The 20,880-nt window shown below is 34.5% G+C and overlaps 1 protein-coding gene and 1 pseudogene across 1 annotated transcript; both read left to right on the top strand.

Annotated features, from left to right (window-relative positions):
• The first annotated feature begins 676 nt into the window (after nt 1-676).
• On the top strand, nt 677-2,361 carry LOC141391850 (uncharacterized; annotated as a pseudogene).
• Nucleotides 2,362-19,386: 17,025 nt separating this feature from the next.
• Nucleotides 19,387-19,992, top strand: LOC141391849 (uncharacterized). The gene has a single exon (XM_073964540.1). The coding sequence runs from the start codon at nt 19,387-19,389 to the stop codon at nt 19,990-19,992; it is 606 nt and encodes a 201-aa protein (XP_073820641.1).
• Nucleotides 19,993-20,880: the final 888 nt, after the last annotated feature.

Below are 20,880 nucleotides of genomic sequence, written 5' to 3'. Positions count from 1 at the left end.
CAACAAGGGCGACTATTGCCAGCCAAACGCAGATGTTAAAAGCCAATACGATTCCAGGAGTATCGAATGTAATCAGAATAATTTGTTTATATTAAATTTGAAAAAAATAAAATAAAAAAAAAATAATAGTATCTGTAGTATCGGTAGCATAGACAATAATGTCATGTGGATATCAAATATGAAAATATAATAAAAATTACTTTTTACGGAGTTCGAGAATAATTCAGACGTGTTTTATTTATAACTACGGACTATTACAGTAAGACATGCACATATACATCTCTTACTTCCTCAAAGGTTATTTGGGAACAAAGCATTGTCGATGAGAAGTTACAAAATTCGTTCGACAACGGAAAAAGAAATACGTGGATACTAGGTATGATAACCGTCATATTAATATGCAAATATATTTCTAAAGTAGATTATTTTATCTTTAGGTGATTCGGGCTACAAATTAAAGCCATTTTTAATGACACCCTTTCGAAATCCAAAAGGCGCTACAATAAAAAACATGCTAGTACAAACGACAATCGTGAATTCGAAGATGAGGCAAGGGCAATTCTAATAAGAAGATATATTGCTACAAATTTTTAAAGAGTGTGTGCATTAACTAGTTATATGTCCAATATCTCTTGAAACAATAACCAAATATAACTTGAGATCTATTTATAAAAAAATGTACAATACATGTAGGACCAATTTATCGGTTTCCTTTCTTGAAGTCCAAATAAATATTGGGCTCTACGGGTAGCGTGTGCTCAACTGAGGTTTTTGCTAACTACAAAAATCTAATTTCCGTTTGTTGGAAAATAAGGCTACTATAAGATAACCCACAATGCCAAGTTGTAAATTCGGCTGTATTGTTCTTCAATTGGAATATGGCTTAATTCGTGAAGTAGTTGTAATTGGCACATAATATTTACAAGTCTCTGCCGAATATCTAAACATTAAAGGATCGTCATATAAAAATCAAATGTATTGTAGTCGGGTAAACTACAGTGATCATAGTCAATTTAAAACACGGAAATACTTTAAAAGGACTAAAAACTATCTTCGCAATTCTATGCGTACTCAAAGAGTTTTTATTTAGACGATATGTATTTGCTATATATTTAAAACATACATATATAATTAGTAATATTTAAAATTAGTCATTCATATTGGATATTAGCGGATGTTGCGAATAGCAACGGGATCAGCTAGTATATGGTTATTTAATAAATGGCGAACTTAAGGAATGCTTATTAGAATACATGTAAAAATATCAAATTTTCATCCTATTGGCAGCATCCTGTATTGGCTTGAGATTCTGCGGCATCAGCTAGTCTCATTAATATTTTATTTTGTGCTTTTGATGTAGACACGTTTTCTTCCGCAATACTGATTTGTTGTCGTATAATACCCTAGACAGACGGCAGAGTTGATTTGCATTAAAAACATCTAAATTTGAATTAAATTTTTGCCTTGACAGACTACAGTTTCTGCATTTATAAAACAGCTGATTGTATGTAAACATCTGTTAATTTGTGTAAATAAAAACATTTAAATTAGATTGTTGGAATTACATCGTATCAAATGGATAGAATTCAAAAAATAAGATTAGCGTCTATGCTGTTTTTGAAAAACAGCATTTGTTTGAAAAAAACTAAAACTGTTATTGTTGAAACTGCAAAATTATTTAAAAATCGTGCATGAGGTAGCAACCAAGAATCAGAACGTGTTGCTACAAATCGGAATCGCCGTGGGACATTCGGAAATAAGAGAAAGGCTGATGTGGAAATTTGTAAGTATTATATTCTCAAAATTTACTCTAATATTCATGCACACATTTTTTTACAGGACCGCAACAGTACTTTTTGGGAGCGTGACGTGCTAGCGATAGATGATAACAGGTTTAAAGACAACTTTCGACTCAACTGGAATGCTTTCCACAAAGCGTGTGAAAAAGTTAAAATAATCGAAAGGTTGGACACCATAATGAGGTATTGCATCCACTCGAGAAGAAAGTTGCAATAGCTTTGTTTGCATTGGGGTCGAATATATGAGAGCCGAATATATGACAATTGCAAGTTTATTCGGTGTGGGACGTAGTACAGTTGGGGAAATTGTTATAGATTTTTGCAATGCAATATACCGTAATCTGTCCCACTGTATAAATTCCTATCCTCAAAATCCTGATGAAATTAAGCGAATTGTTGATGGCTTCGAGAATCTCGGGTTTCCGCAATGTTTTGGAGCTGATGACGGATGGCACATAGAAATTCATCAAAAAAAAGAATTTGCGGTAGATTATCACAACTATAAAAATGGTATTCGGTGATTTTATTAGCAAGTTGTGATCACAGATATATCATCCTCTAAACTATCATTGTGCAAAAAATGATTTTTTTTTGAAATGATAAGATTTTGAAACGGAGCTAATATTCATATATGAGACAGGTGTATCGGCGTTTTGAAAGTTTACATCAAGCGGTAACCTTAGTATGGGGAAAGTTAACCCCATATTTTTGGAAATAGTAACTTGAAGATTCCTTTTAATTCTTCCATTTTATGTAGATAATTCCAAGGAATCTTAAAGATAATATTTCCAAAAATATAGAAATTGGGGGAACTTCCCCCATACTTAGGTTACCTCCCGATGTAAACTTTCAAAACTACGATACACCTGTCTCATATATTAGTTCCACATCATAATCTTGCCATTTGATTGTATCGCTCAGTGTTATTGAACACTTTTTCATTTCATGCTATCGCAGATCAAAGTTCACATATATAAACATTGGATCAAGTGGGAAAAACAATGATTCATACATTTTCGAAAAAAGTTCTCTAAAGAAATTTCATGAAAGCGCTGAAATCTTTGCCTATAATAGCAAAGTAATTGGAGTCATCGATGTGCCTGTGTTGCTTATTGGCGATTCTACTTTTCGGTTATCGCGCTATATGATGAAACCATTTCCATATTCAATAAATCAACCAGACGTGGAAAAAATATTTTATGACCGACTATCTAGATGTTGTCATGTAGTTGAAAATGCATTTGGGCAAATAAAAGCTAGATTTAGTAGAATAGGTAGAGGCTTACAAATAGCACCACAAAATGTCAACATCGCACTATAGGTAATTTGCCCAGTTTTTGAGGCAAAAAGTCGATATTGCAACTTTTAATAATAACAATTTGTTAGTTGGCATTGAAAAGAGAACATGTCAAAATTTATTAATATGAATGATATTTTTCAAAATAGTGACATTATCGCGTTTTAAATTGGAAAATCTACTCGCGGGGACAACATTTTTGTTACTTACTACCGTTATCGTTTTCAACAGTTTGTTGTGTATAAGAAAACTAATGAAAATTGCATTGGAAAAAATAGCTTTGTTCGTTATATATGTAGTTGCTTATAACCGTTGTTTGTTATATCCTAATTTATCTGTAAAAATATTTGTTTAATCTCTCTTTTAAACATAAATAATGTAAAAAGTTAAAAAATCCTTTAATTCCGCTGTTATTAATTTTTGTCTCAAAAACAGGTCAAATTACCTATAGTGCATCGTCATAAAAACATGCTGCATTTTACACAACTTTTTGAAAATGGAAAACGATGATGTTTCTCCAACATGGATGGATAATGCTATCGGACAATTAACTACACGAATCCAGCCCAACCACTCAACAAGAATTGGCGAAAACGACGTTGCAGCGTCGATAATTAAGAATGCAATAGCTTTGGGTTGTAGTAAGTGCAAACAGTTGAATTGGAGTACATAAATAGGATAATTTATTAAAAATGTTTCCAAGTTGAAGAGATCAATTTTTGTTTTTTTTTTCACATTACCAGTGCATAAATTCTATTGATATTTCTAAATCTTATCTATTAAGGCTTTCATTAAGTTTATAAACTCTTTGCCTGTTTCATTTTGCTTCCTGATGGCACACCACACTTTTTAGTATTTCAATTTGTTCTTCCATAATTTTTATAACTTCGCCCAAATTATTTTTTTTTTCGCAGAGGAGGACGAAGAAGTGATAGGTGATGTGAGCGTGGCATCAATAGATGGTGGCGGTAAAAACGAAGGTAGCGGCGATGGTGATAGTTATATTTCTAGAAATGTCTGGGTATCTGATGTACTTTCCTCCTCCTAATAAAATAAAATTGTTGTTAATATGTTATTAATGTATTCACATGTACGAAATACTCACAAATAAAAAAGACTCGAACAATTCCGCACTATTTGCAGCATTGCTTCCAATTATCCGATGCACAGCATCTTAATATTTCCACTTCGACGGGCTTCCTCCAGTAGGTCCCATTTCCTTTTTCTCGCCTCTACCAATTGATATGTATTTATAAAAAACATTGCAAAATTAAACAAGTAAAACAGCGTTTACTTCGGCCAGGCCGACATTTTTATAACAACCACAATGTTACGAAAGTACCAATGTCCATACTTTGTGTTGGTGAAGTTTTGTGACAACAGGGAATCCTAACTAGCAATCACAGAAAATGTACCCTATATCGGGCGGAGCAGACGTTTTTTTAATGAAAAATTACGGTTTTGGTTTAGTCCCATGAAACGGCGCAAACTTAAAAACATCTGCAATAGGTTGCTACCGTTATATGGGGACTAAACCCATACGTGGACCTCATGGTACAAATACACAGGTAGCCGCATCGGCAATTGTTGGCAACATAAGATGTCAAAATTTGACATCAATTCAAAGCAATTGACACATTATGTTACCATCAGCTGGCGTGATAATGCTACCTGTATTATTGTACCATGGTGGACCTATGCTAATACACGCAGAAAAATTTATGTTACAAATATGTTTGGATCCAAACAAATATATGTTTGGGACCGGTTGCAAACAAATATATGTTTGCAGCAATTTGTAACATATCTCAATTTGATACGTTTGGGTAAAACATTTTTTTTCATGGATGGATAGAGGATGTTTGTCAACGAGAGTAATAACAGTGCTCTCGCGGCTACGGAATTCTGTTTTATAATAAAGAGGTCTGTATCGTGTAATAGGAGACGCAGGAGAGACGACGAGAGGTTGAATCCCTGTTTTTTCATTAGCGGTGTGATAGCTGTCAAAACATTTTCGTCCAACAGATTCCAAAAGCTCTTTGTTATTATAACAGTTATCTATCTTAACAGAAATCTCATTACAAAACTTTAAACAATTATAACTTGCGCCTAAAAGTCTGCAACATCTTTTGTTGTTACAATAAACAATCATTGATTTGAACTATTCTGTCCGTATAAACATAAACAAGTCATCTCACAATGTTTGAACAAACGGAAGCCAACCATACACAATAAGATCTGGCATTTGAAGATGAAACTGCTGCAAAAAATTCACGTGCCCCTAAAAGAGACAGGGAGAGCCTATTTCAACGTTCGCTCGGTAACTTTTCAAAAACGCCACGTTTATCAGACTCTCCACTTCTTTTTTTGAAATATTAGACGACCGTTTCGCTAAGCGATCGTTTAATGGAACAGTTTAAATTAAATTACTACTAAAAGAAACCGAAAATCGCATTGTAAATGACATAGATAGGAGACTATGTGATATGAGAGCGGAATTAAATGATGAGAATGATCGTGTCTCTCAACTGGAGAAAGCAGCTGACTATGTTCAACCGTTGAATAATGAAATAATTGAACTACGAATGCAACTCTTAAGACAAGAGAAATCCCACGTAGCATGTGAAGTCCGCATCAATGGTATATCTCACCATGAAGAAGAGAACCTTAATGAAATTTACGGTAATATATGCACTTCTATTAAAGTTGATGCGCCTCGTATTAAGTCAATCCATCGACTACAAAATAGAAATAATACGAAGAAAATTAATTCTCCCGATGGTGTTATTATCGTCAAGTTCATGTCGCCATACGATAAGAGCTTTTTTCTTAAATGCGTAGCTGGCTACAGGAAGCTTAATAACAATAAGTTAGACCTGTAGTGCGATTCTCTAACTCATTTTTTGGGTTACCGACAATTGTCGGTAAAATTAAAATGCTTATAATTACGGTAGTTAACGATGTTTGTCGGTAAGTTAACGACGAATAAATAGTAGTCGTAAAGTTCTACCGATAGCAAGAGTTTTGTCAACTTTTATTTGAACTTTTCATTTAAAATTTTGCGTTTTAATTTTACCGATTTTTGTCGGTAGCTCAAAAAATGTTTTACAGAATCGCACTACTGAAACAATATTACATAAACGAAAATATTTCCAACACCAACTTTCAACTACTGCAAGATGCCATTCACATAAAGAAAAAGGGCCTTATACAAGTGGCATATACATTTCGAGGGCTTGTTTATATTAAGCGTCTCAATAGCAAGGAACCCATATGTGTATACCATCCTAAATTTATTGAAGATTTTCGGACTATGGGTAATGAGCAAAGCAGTGAGATCCAAGTTTAGCCATAATTACATTTTGTTATTTATCAAATCGCATTTTAAACTCTAATCACAATTTTACACATTATCAATCTATATTTGTACATGCTTTGATCACTTTCTTTGTATAGATATCATTTATTTTTTTCTTTTATGCTGCTAGTACCTCACGAACTACTAAATCCTTTATCTATGAGTCATACGGGTAATATATATAGAGGTTCCATGGATGTAACTAAGAGCTTAGTAAGCATATTATCCAAACATAAAAACGGTTTAACAATTTGTCATATTAACGCACAAAGTCTTGTGAATAAAACTGACGAGTTTATACATATTTTTGAGAACTCTGGTATCGATATCATTTGTGTTTCAGAAACATGGCTCTACACATCTATTCCAGACAGTTTAATAAATATCAAGGGATATACAGTATTTAGGTCCGACAGAGAAAGTCGAGGTGGGAGAGTAGCGATTTTCACTAAAGCCAAGCTTAATGCTAAGTTTAATATAAAGTCTAATACCTAGCCATTTTTCCACAACAGCGAACACACTTTTTGATTTGTTTTATGTTAATGACATCGACAATGTTCTTATGTATGATCAAATATCAGCTTCCTGTTTTTCAAGGCATGATTTAATATTTCTTGCTTATAACTTTAATATAGAAGAAAAAGAAGAACAATTTTATTCTGTTCGAGATTACAGAAATTTAAACTACATGGATTTAGAGGAAAACCATCTCCAAATCAGCTGGGATGAGTTGTATGATTTAACTTCTGTTGACCAGCAACTTGGATTTTTTCTAAATAATATTAATGATCTGTACAACTCAACATTTCCTCTCATAACAAAAAGAAAATCCGCTAATAGCAAACCTTGGTTTAATTCATCAATTAAAATGTGTATAAATGCTAGGGATAGAGCGTATGCCAGCTGGAAGCGCTATAAAACTCCAGAATTGCATGAAGAGTTTTGTTCGGCGAGGAAAAGAGCAAACAAATGCATAAAATCAGCCAAAACTGAGTACTATTTTAACCGATTCAGTTCTGCCATAAACTCAAGAAGTAAATGGAATGTTGTTAGTGAACAAGGGGCTGGAAAAAGTAAGAAAAATGTTTATATAATGGTGATCCAGATGAGCTAAATAAAAAAAATTTATTGATATTCCATTAGTTAATGCAGATCCTTCCTTCTATGGCAATGACGATGAGCACACATATGGTAATGAAGGTTACGGTAGTTTTGAGTTCCGATGCATAACTCATGAAGAAGTAGTCGTATGTTTTGGAAAAGTGAAATCTAATGCCATTGGTCCAGATGGAGTGGATCCAATGTTTATTCGTATAATTCTGCCGCGTCTATTTCCATATTTCACGTACTTTTTCAATACCATCATTACTTCTAGTACATACCCCGAGCTCTGGAAACATGCTAAGATTATTCCAGTCCCTAAGTCGAACACAGAGTTTCGTCCTATAGCCTTATTGTGCTACTTTTCAAAAGTGCTTGAAAAAGTCATGCATATACAAATGTCAGAATATCTACAAAGAGAATCGTTGTTGTGTGATGTACAGTCTGGGTTTAGGGCTGGTCATAGCTGTACCTCCGCGCTAGTAGAGGTTGCAGAGTCTGTCAGGAGTGATATTGATGAAAACCAGGTCTGCTTTCTCGTCCTCCTTGACCACTCAAGGGCCTTTGACACCGTAGATCACCACACTATGCCTTATAAACTTAGAAGGCTTTTTAATTTTTCTACTACCTCCACAAACCTTATAATCTCGTACTTATATAATAGGTCACAATCTGTGTATTTAGGTAACGTGAAATCCAGGTCTTTACCGATTAACAAAGGTGTACCCCAAGGATCGATTATAGGCCCACTACTCTTTTCCATGTACGCAAATGATCTTCCACGTAACCTATCTTATAGCCGGATTCACATGTACGCGGACGACGTACAGATTTATCTAAGCAGTCATCTGAAGAATATTGACCAGAGCGTTCTTAAATTGAATGAAGACCTAGCGAATGTATTATGTAAATGGGCCAATGCAAACGGTATGTGCCTCAATCCCCTCAAATCGAAATGTTTAATAATACATAAAAATAAAAAAAATAATTTTCAAAATACTGAAATACTAATAAATCGTGAGAAAGTAGCTCTAGTTTCCAGTGCGAAAAATCTTGTTGTTGTTTTTAACAATTCGCTGACATGGTCGAACCATATTAATATAGTGGCAGGGCAAACTTTTGCTGTTGTTTACACAACCTTATACACCACTACATATACGCTGCCTCCTGGCAAAAACATTTGTAGTCCCAGGTATACTGTACGGATGTGAACTTTTTGCGCACTGCGACGCCGGAAGTCGACGTAAACTAAACGTAACATACAATAGCGTGATACGTTACGTTTATGGTTTAAAGAGAACTGAACATATATCACAATTTACCAAATCTCTTTATGGTCTTAGCTTTGATTCCCTGCTGTATATGAAAGCTCTCCATTTTTTACACAAGATTATTGTCAAACAAACACCTAAGTATTTATTCCAAAGGATACAATTTGCAAGATCCAACCGGGGCAGAAAGCTTATTCCTCTAAGACGAAGAAGCTTGTTCTCTGAAAGTCAATTTTTCACCGATACTATACGTCTATGGAATACCCTATCATACGATTTACAGTGTACTAGCAACATAACAAAATTGAAAAACATGCTCAAAAGCGTTCTTTCCTAATGAGTATACATTCGAAACTTATACATTCCTTACATATTATTTGTGATCAAAGCATATTTCACTTAAATTTTTTTTTGTAATTTTTTTACATTCTTTTTTTAATTTTTTTATATTACCTAATAATTTAATTAAACCTTTTATATATGTCGGATTTGTAATTATATCTAGAAAACTGCACTATAACTTATAAAACATTATGTCTTGTTGTGCAGAAATAAACAAATAAATAAATAAATACGGCTAAGCGTTTGTCTTTCGTTCTTTGTTGTTGCTGTTTTTTTATAAACAATACTTTTTCTGCAAATCAAAGGCCAAAGAAATAGTTCAGATTTTTTTTATGGTGAAAGCGAAGCAAACACGACAAAGCAGAAATGAACAATTGTTTGTGCTCCTCCAAATACAACTGTAAATACAAATTGTTTGCTTCTGTTCATGGCACAATTGAGAGGTAGATGTATCAACCTACAACCAAGTGGAATTGTGAAATGTTAAAAATGTTTTCCAAAAATAAAGCGATTCACATATTTTTTTTCAAAAAAATTAAATCATTAGGCGGATATTAATAAACTCTTTATTACAAAAATCCATCAAATATTCACATTTTTTCTTATAAATTTTTTGTTTTTGTGTCAGCTGGTGTAGGTTGTATGATTGTGCAATGTTTCTGTTCAATGCATGACACAAGGTACATTTAATAAGGTAGAATATTCGACTAATTGCTTCAATATCAAAACTTTTGTGATAACATAAAATGTCAAAATTTGTACAGAAATTGGCGCTTAGATTGGCATCGAATTTTTTGTACCAATCAGAACTAGACCATTTTCACATGTAATTCGAATAGTTTCAGTTGTAGTTCGAAACATTTCACTTGTAATTTGGGAATTCCAATTGAATTTAGAATTATTTCATTGGTAGTTTGATTATTTCATTTGTAATTTGAGAATTTCATTTAAAATTCGAATTATTTCATTTGTAATTTGAAGTGAAATGTTTCGAATTACAACTGAAATTATTCGAATTACAACTGAAATTCTTCGAATTACATGTGAAAAATCTCATGCTACCATCAGATGCCATGTTTAGTATATCCTTGTTTCACGCGCCTTGGATTAACATTTCAAAATTTGTATTTGCTTTACAAAGGCAGTATACATACATATTTGACAGCACACATTTTATGTGAAAACACAACAATGAAAAAATGGTCAAAAATATGAATTATTTTGCCATAAGATAATTTTCTCAACCGACAACTATTTTAATTGCTAAATATATAAAAGAAATAATTGTTGCTTAAATTCGTTGAAATCAATATGTCTTGTTTTACAACTTTTGATCATCATATTTATTTGACGTTGCAACTACCTTATTAAATGTGCCTTGGTGCCATGGCTCAATGTTTAAATTTCAAAGTTATGCTTCATCTTTTGTTGAATTCGCCACCGTTTTCGTACTCAAAGGGTTGTACTTTTTCGTAATATTATAACAAGAGTAATTTTTGTACGTCTTCACATAAATGTTATTGTTGTTAAATACATACATTTACAAATTATTATAACAAAATTATTGTGATTAAAGTCCTTGACACTGATATATGTAAATAATATTTCAATATTTCTCGATAAATGTAACACTTCCATTTTTTGCACCACCGCTAAAAAATGATGATGCAACAACTTGTGACACTTTTATGATGAAATGGTCTTCAACCACATAAATCGAGAAATATTGATAGTTATTTACATATATCAGTGTCAAGGACTTTTATCACAATAATTTTGTTATTACAATTTATAAATATATGTATTTAGCAACAATAACATTTATGCGAAGACGTACGTGTTTGTAACAAAAATAACTCTTGTTATAATATTACGAAAAAATGCAACCTTTTGAGTACGAAAACCGATGGTGAATTCAACAAAAGATCCAACGGGTGTACTAGCACTAAGAATATGATTGAAATTTAAACGAACGGCCAGCCAAAAATTTTTAAACCACCGCTGCCATAAGTAAAATCATATTCACGCCGTCACGACTTCTAATAATAGTCGGCTTAGAACTCTAATCTCTCATTCGATGTAGTTGATTGTTTGTGTTTGACACGATCGAAGCGCGCGTAAGAAATAAAAAAGTTGTTTGAAAATATAAGTCTGAAAATTTGCATTAAAGTGGTAAAAATAATTATAGTGAGTGGCAAACTAAAATTCTACAAATTGTAAGTATAAAACTATAATTATAAATCAAAGGAAGAACAAAACAACGAACAAACTTGTCTCGTCTGCAAGTATGTGCGGTATGAATGCGGTAAAAGAAACGCGTGTTTTTTGTTGTTGCTGTTGAGACGATTATTTCTTTCCATCGTCATGCATGCAAAAAAGGAGACAAGTAAATTTTTTTACTTTTTTGTTCTTTTTGCTGGATTTTTACATTTTGGTTGTTTTATTCTTTCGCTGTGGTATCACTATTTTTTTCGTTTATATATTTGTCATTGTTTCATTTTAATTTCATTTTATTAATTTTCAAGCGTCAACAATTCACGTATAAACTTTTTAAAACATGTTCGGTACAAAACTAAAAGAAGACCAATTTTGAAAAATTGTTATGCAATGTATGTCAACACCAACATTTCAAATTGGGTTGCAACTTGGAGGTAAGAATACTGCATTTATTTTTCCTTTTTTAATATACAGTCAACCAAAAATGTCTACATTCACCCTATAAATCTCGGTTTTTAAGGGTAAGAAGGCATTTTTATGAAAATCCAAGTACTTAGTTCTATCTCATATCACTAATAAACAATATTACATACAACAAAAATATATTTCATAATACAAATAACGGTAAATTCTATAAAAAATAAAAAAAAAACAATAGGGAAAAGTGTACATACCACCAATGAAATATTAAGATTACCGTAAAATTTATGGAATAAGCAATACAAATTTTACATTTTATTGCTTTATCGAATGTCCCTGGTTGTCTATGATATATTTGAGACAAAATGGGAAGATATTTGTGGATTAGTTTCCGTTATTTGTTGTCAGACTTCGCGTATAGCTCGTTAAGGCGGTCCCTTGCAGATTTCTTTGAGTTTTTCAGTCTAGTAGTTTATGAAATCCCAGAAAAACAGTGGGACTAATAATTTTGGGATAATAGATGCTCCTGAGATTCGCTATATATACGAATTCCTGAGATTTTTCATAAATTTTATAGTTTTCACAACATTGCAAGGGGCAAATTACATGCAGAAGCCTTCGAATTACCTTGTAATAAAGTCTTGTACGATCCTCGTGCATTCATTTAATCAGCAGTGTAAAAGTATCCGACATTTATAGCGCTTCAAGTGACCCTAACGATCATAATACGAGAGCATACAAGTTAACAGTGTAAATTTCAAACAAATTTCATGCATTCTTTGGTGGTGCTTTTATTTTGATGCTTTGGAGATTTTAGGATCGGGTTTGTAGAATAATTTTGAACATTTCTGATTGAATTAGGGTCCAAAAATTTATTACAAGGTAATTCCTAGATTCTTGCGTGTAATTTGACCCTTGGAATGCTGTGAAAAATATAAAATTTATGAAAAACTCAGGAATTCGCATATTTAGCAAAGCTCAGGAACATATATTATCCATAAGAACAACTTCAAAGCGCTCCAGGATCTTAAAATAATTAGTCCCACAGTATTTCCTGGGGTTTCATAAACTACCAGACTGAAAAACTCAAAGAAATCTGCAAGGGTCCGCCTTAACGAGCTATACGCGAAGTCTGACCTTAAATAACGTCAATTAAAGCACAAATATGTTCCTATGTGACGTAGGGGATGGAAGATACCAAGGAACGGTCCTGACCGGTTTTAACATGGCAAAGCCCAGGATTTATCTTGGTCCCTCTTTCATCTCAAGCGGACACTGACCTCCCCGTGGTGTCACCTGGGGAACTGCCTTTAACACCCGTTAAAGGTAGTGAGCTAACATGTGCCGCGCGTTCACCCATAAGAACGTTAAAAACTTGGGTTTGGGCGTCGGGTTAGTAACCCTCCCCTAGAAAAAAACAGCCTACTATGAAAAAACGAAAGAAAAGAAAAACAAACCCCTCTAAAGTTGACGAACCCCGCAAACGTTTTAAGGACCATGATCTGCGAATCTGCACCTGGAATGTTCGCACTCTTTATAGAGAAGGTGCAGTCTTCGCATTGGCAGACGTACTTGGAAAGTACAAAGCCGATATTACTGCCATACAGGAAATACGATGGACTGGGAAAGATGTCACAACAACACCTAAAGGTGACGCACTGTATTATAGCTGCCATGACACAAAGCATGAGTTTGGTTGCGGTTTTGTAGTTGGTCGGAGGTTAAAACATCTGGTCTCCAGCTTCACCCCAGTGAATGAAAGACTTGCTACAATTCGATTTAAAGCAAAATTCTTCAACATCAGCTTTATCTGCGCTCATGCCCCAACCGAAGACAAGGACGAACAGACCAAAGATATATTCTACGAGAGCTTAGAAGAAACATATGACCGTTGTCCTGCCCATGACATTAAAATTGTTCTAGGCGATTTTAATGCCAAAATTGGAAAGGAGAATATCTTTGGACAAACAGTTGGGAAATTCAGTCTACATAGTGAAACATCAGACAATGGAATGAGGCTGATAGACTTCGCAGCGGCAAAAAACATGGTAGTTAGCAGTACCAGATTTAAGCATCTCGATATTCATAAGGGCACTTGGCTGTCTCCAGACCAAAGAACAATAAATCAAATTGATCACGTTGTGATAGATGGAAGACATTCATCGAGCGTGTTGGATGTACGATCGTTCCGAGGAGCAAACATAGATTCGGACCATTACCTCGTTGCAGCAAAGGTACGTACCCGTCTAAACGTTGCAAATAAAGCACGGACAGACACAACACGAAAGTTGGACATCGCCAAGCTGCAAACACAACAGATAGCCACAGCATATTCCACTCAACTGACCCAATTGCTTAATGATAGCGCTTCTCGTCCCGATAACATATCAGCACAATGGCAAAATATTGCCCACTCCATGCAAACAGCCGCAAAATCAGTACTTGGATACCAGAGACCTCCACCAAAGAATCCGTGGTATGACCAGGAGTGCCGTGCTGCTACCGAAGAAAAAAATGCGGCATATAGGGCTACTTTACAATCAGTAGCAACGCGTAGCGCACGAGAGAGGTATCGGGAGAAAAGGAGAGAGGAGAAACGTCTTTTCCGCAGGAAAAAGAGAGAAATGGAAAAGAGGGAGTGTGAACAAATGGAGATGTACAGGAGACAGAACGAAGTCCGAAAATTCTACCAAAGAGTGAAGCATCAAACTGATGGCTTTGGTACAGGAATATCCTCCTGTAGAGATCAACAAGGTAATTTGGTAACTGATACAGATAGTGTGCTCAGGATATGGAAAGAACATTTTTCCAAACTGTTGGTATCCGATAGCAGTGAAGACGGCGAAGATACCACAGATCCAATCCCAGATGATGGTATTGAATGTATACCGCCCAGCCAAGATGAGGTAAGGACAGCAATAAACCGGCTGAAGAATAATAAGGCGGCAGGAGCAGATGGCCTACCAGCCGAGCTGTTCAAAACCGGAGGCGACACGCTGATAAGGTGTATGCATCAGCTAGTTAGCACCATCTGGCAGGAAGAACGCGTACCCGACGATTGGAACGTGAGCATCCTATGTCCAGTCCACAAGAAGGGTGATAAGACTGTGTGCTCCAATTATAGGGGCATAAGTCTGCTCCCTATTGCATATAAGATAGTATCTGGCATATTGTGTGAGAGGCTAAAGCCTATGGTCAATGAAATTATTGGACCCTATCAGTGCGGCTTTAGACCTGGCAAATCCACCATTGACCAGATATTTACCTTGAGACAAATCCTGGAAAAGACCCAAGAAATGCAGATCGACACCTTCCATCTTTTCGTCGATTATAAAGCAGCATTCGACAGCCCTATACGTTCAAAGGTGTTCCAAGCCATGTCTGATTTTGGTATTCCTGCAAAGCTAATTCGACTTTGTAGAATGACATTAACTGAGACGAGATCCTCAGTTAAAATTGGAAAGAACCTCTCCGAAGAGTTTACTACCAAAAGAGGTTTCAGACAAGGAGACGGCCTGTCGTGTGATCTATTTAACATCCTGCTGGAAAAGGTCATACGAGACGCGAAGGTCAAAAGAAATGGAACGATATACACGAACAGCCACATGTTACTGGCTTATGCCGACGACATTGACATCATGGGTCGATCGGTAAAGGAAGTAACTGACACCTTTGCAAAAGTCGAAAGAGAATCTGCTAAAGTTGGTCTGGCAGTAAACGGCGTAAAAACCAAGTTGATGGTATCGACGCGTAATATGTCCATAAACACCGCACCATCTGTGAATGTTGGTACCTATAATTTTGAGGTAGTAAAGGACTTCGTCTACCTCGGCACCGCCATAAACACAACAAATAACATCAGTTGTGAAATACGAAGAAGAATAGTGTTGGCTAACAGATGCTACTTTGGGCTGAGTAAGCAGTTTAGGAATAAAGCCACCTCTCGTCAAACAAAAATAACACTGTACAAAACACTGATACTACCCGTGCTAATGTATGGTTCCGAAGCATGGGTACTTGCTCAAGCAGATAAGGCAGTGCTTTGTGTGTTTGAGAGAAAAATTCTTCGAAAGATCTACGGGCCAATCTGTGTTGACGGCGAATATCGGCGTCGTATGAACATCGAGCTGTATCAACTATACAATGACATCAATATAGTTGAACGAATCGAGATACAACGATTGCGTTGGCTAGGCCATGTTATAAGAATGAGTGATGATGAACCCGCTAAAAAGGCGTATAAATACGGGCCGCATGGAGGTTCTCGCAGATCTGGAAGGCCAAAGCTTCGTTGGAGCGAACAAGTGAAACGAGATATCACAAAGCTACATATCCCAGATTGGGAAAATACAGCAGCAAACAGAGAGGATTGGAGATTTTTTCTTAGTTCGGCTTATGGAACAAATGTTCTGTAAAAGGCCAGCTAAGTAAGTAAGTATGTTCCTATTTTGTCTAAAAACTCAAAGAAATCTGCAAGGGTCCGACTTAACGAGCTATACGCGAAGTCTGACCTTAAATAACGTCAATTAAAGCACAGATATGTTCCTATTTTGTCTAAAATATATCATAGACAACCAGAGACATACGATAAAGCAATAAAATGTAAAATTTGTATTGCTTATTCCATAAATTTTACGGTAATCTTAATATTTCATTGGGTGTATGTACACTTTTTCCCTATTCATTTTTTTATTTTTATAGAATTTACCGTTATTCGTATTATGGAATATATTTTTGTTGTATGTAATATTGTTTATTAGGGATATGAAATAAAACTATGTACTTGGATTTTCATAAAAATGCTTCCTTACCCTTAAAACTCGAGATTTATAGGGTGTATGTAGACTTTTTTGGTTGACTGTATAATGTATTTACATATTTTATGTTCATTTAGATTCCGTGCGATCTGTGACATCAGCATCCACCGTTAGTGGTGCTTTATCGGAAAGAGAATCCCAAGCAGGTTCTGAGGAGCTTATCTCAAAAACATTTGTAATTTCAATTCACAAAATCTATTCCTACTGTAAACAAAGTCTGGCGAACTTTTATTGAGGAAAAACACCTGGAAAATAAAGATAGGGTGAAAATCTCAAAGGCCATCATTGACGAATGTCTAAAAGAAGACCCCGACAGAATGAAAGAATTTTTATTATTAATAATTATTAATAAAATATTAAGAAAATTAATCATAAAAAATACAATAAATAATAAAATTCTAAAATTAGAATATTTTAATTTAATTTCTTTTATTTTTTAATTTAATTATAAAAATTAAAAAATAATAAATTAATATAAAAAAACATTAATAAAATAATAAATATAAAAATAATAAAAAATACAATATATAATCAAATTCTAAAACTAGAATATTTTAATTATTTAATATTTTATTATTATTTTAATAATAATAATAATTATATTTAATAATTATTTTATTAATGTTTTTTATATTAATTTATTATTTTTTAATTTTTATAATTTAATAAAAATTAGAAGAAATTAAATTATAATTTTCTAATTTTTAAATTTAATTATTTATTGTATTTTTTTATTATTTTTATAATTATTATTTTATTAATGTTTTTTATATTAATTTATTATTTTTTATAATTAAACCCGAAGGGTACTTGCGCAAGCAGATAAGGCAGTGCTTGGTGTGTTTGAGAGGAAAATTCTTCGAAAGATCTACGGGCCGATTTGCGTTGACGGTGAATATCGACGTCGAGCTATATCAGCTATACAAAGACATGAATATAGTTAAACATATCGAGATGCAGAGATTGCGTTGGCTATGCCATATCATGAGAATGAGCGATGATGAACCCGCTAAAAAGGCGTATGAATACATGCCACATGGCGGTGCACGCAGAATCGGCAGGCCTAAGCTTCGATGGAGCATACAATTGGATGAAGAAATGAAAAGGCGCGGTATTCCAAAAAGTCACGCGAAAAACAGAGAGTAGTGGAGATATTTTCTTAGTTCGGTCTATGGAACAAATGTTTGTAATGGGCCAACTAAGTAAGTACATAATTACGGAGATCGATACTTCCACCGAAGAACGTAGGTCCTAAAATTATGACACATTAATTAGTTAACTACATTGAGCTTATAATTTATTTTATACCAAATATTTTGTTTATTCATACCATAAATTTTACCGCACAGTGGAAAAAGGCATGAAACGCAAGATAAGAAAGGTAGAGCCAGTAAATTTGAAATTCAGGGGCGTTTTATTAAGGAATATGAGGTGAGTAATTTAAAAAAAAAATATATGTTAATAAAAATTCTTATTGTGGAAAATAATTCAATTTCATTTTAATTTTCAGTCAATTGTGCAATTGAAGGAGGATGCTATTACGGACTTACAAATTAAATTTGTAATATTTGGTCATGACATAAGTTATGCGGAGTTTAATATCGCAGGGTACATCTATAAATGCACCGATCTACTTGAAGATCTAAATATTGGATTTATGTATGTCATGGCTTTAGATGTTGCATACCCACTGCTGTGCAAACACGTATGGCAATTTGTCCAATTGATTTTTATCACAATAATTTTGTTATTACAATTTATAAATCTATGTATTTAACAACAATAACATTTATGTGAAGTCGTACGTGTTTGTAACAAAAATTACTGTTGTTATAATATTACGAAAAAATGCAGCCTTTTGAGTACGAAAACGATGGTGAATTCAACAAAAGATCCAACGTGTGTACTAGCACTAAGAATATGATTGAAATTTAAATGAACCGCCAGCCAAAAATGTTTAAACCGCCGCTGCCACAATTAGATTCATATTCACACTGTCAGGTCTTCTAATAATAGTCGGCTTAGAACTCTAATCTCTCATTCGATGTAGTTGATTGTTTGTGTGTGACACGAACGAAGCGCGCGTAAGAAATTAAAAGGTGTTTGAAAATATAAGTTTGAGTGAGTGGCAAACTAAAATTCTACAAATTGTAAGTATAAAACTATAATTATAATTCAAAGAAAGAACAAAACAACGAACAAACTTGTCTCGTCTGCAAGTATGTGCGGTATGTATGCGGTAAACGCGTGTTTTTTGTTGTTGTTGCTGTTGAGACGATTATTTCTTTCCATCGTCATGCATGCAAAAAAGACCTACTTGTAGAAGGCTTCGTCACAGCAATAACAAAAACATTCAAAAAAATGGAATCGTCTACAAGTGCGTGTGTATGTGGTAGAAGAAGCGCTTGTATTTCGTTGGAGAGAAGATTATTTCCTTCGATCGTCATGCAAGCAAAAAGGCCTACGTGTGAAAGAAGTCGTCACGGCAACAAGAATAAAACATACAAAAAACTTGATAATTACGAAGGTAGATGCATCGCAAAATAAATGAAAGAAAAAATCTCGAGTTGTACACTTAAAATACCAACATTTAGTGGTGCTTTATGGGAAAGTGAATCCGTAGCAGGTTCTGATGAGCTTATCCAAAAAAATTTGTAATTTCAAAGAATTTGTACGACGTACAATTCACAAAATCTATTCCTACTGTAAACAAAGTCTGGCGAACTTTTATTGAGGAAAAACGCCTGGAAAATAAAGATAGATAATGGACATAGCCTATTCCAGATGGAAGAGATATAAAACACCTGATCTATATGAAGAATTCTCCTCTGCAAGAAAAAGAGCTAATAAATGCATAAAGTCTGCTAAAACTGATTTTTATGCTACAAGCTTTAGTTCCGCTGTTGATTCCAAAAGCAAGTGGAAGACCATTAGTGATCTTGGTATTGGTAAACATAAGGATATTGGCCCCTCTTCTGGTGATGCAGATGAACTAAATAAAATGTTCATCAACATTACAGCTACAAAAGCTGATCCTACCTTTTATTCAGATACCTATGAACCTTCTGATGCTGTTTTTGGTGTCGGAAATTTTGAATTCCGTTGTGTTGCATATGAAGAAGTCCTAAGTAGCTTTAAAGAGGTTAAATCCAATGCCATTGATCCAGACGGCGTCGATCCGAAGTTTATACGAATTATTCTCCCGCGACTATTGCCCTATATCTCATACTTCTTTAATACTATTCTGACTACCAGCACATATCCTAATCTTTGGAAACATGTCAAAATTATACCAGTTCCAAAAACCAATATGGAGTATCGACCTATAGCCATACTATGTCTGACTTTCTTCAACGTGAATCGTTGCTGAGCGATATTCAATCAGGCTTCAGAGCTGGGCATAGTTGTATCACAGCATTAGTTGACGTCTCAGAGTCAATCTGGAATGACATTGATGACAACCAGGCTTGTTTCCTTGTGCTACTCGATCACTCTAAAGCCTTCGATACAGTTGATCATCGGAACATGGTTTTTAAACTTAGAAGATTTTTTCATTTTACCAATTCGGCCAGTAACCTTATAATGTCATATCTTACTCATAGAACTCAATCAGTGTACTTTGGAAATATTAAATCCCGACCGTTGCCAGTAGATAAAGGAGTACCTCAAGGGTCTATTATAGGTCCACTACTTTTCTCTATGCACGCAAATGATCTGCCTCTTCAATTATCCTACAGCCGTATACATATGTACGCAGATGACGTACAAATATACTTGAGTAGTCCGCTTAGTGATATATCCCAGGTCATAAACAAACTTAATGAAGACCTTTCGCGCGTCTGTAAATGGGCCAAAGCTAACGGTTTATGCCTCAATCCTTCTAAATCAGAGTGCTAAATAATACACAAAAATAGAAAATTTTCGATGCAGAACATTGACATACTGGTAAATCAAGAGAAAGTGGATATTGTAACAACTGCAAAAAATCTCGGTGTCATATTCAACAACTCGTTAACTTGGTCTAGCCATGTCAATTATGTTGTAGGACAAACATACGCCAAACTACGGACACTATGGCTAACTCACTCTTACACACCGCAGAACATACGCTACCTCCTAGCCAAAACATTTCTGATTCCTGGTTTATTGTACGGTTGTGAACTTTTTGCCCACTGTGATTCAGCGAGTCGGCGTAAACTAAATGTAGCGTTTAACAGCATAACGCGCTACGTATATGGCCTTAGAAGAAATGAACATG

Source organism: Musca autumnalis, unplaced genomic scaffold, assembly GCF_047663935.1.
Source record: "Musca autumnalis isolate F117 unplaced genomic scaffold, ASM4766393v1 scaffold_157, whole genome shotgun sequence".
In the NCBI taxonomy this organism is placed as follows: Eukaryota; Metazoa; Arthropoda; class Insecta; order Diptera; family Muscidae; genus Musca; species Musca autumnalis.
Note: the sequence above shows the minus strand (reverse complement) of the source record. Positions and strands in the feature narration are given on the sequence as shown.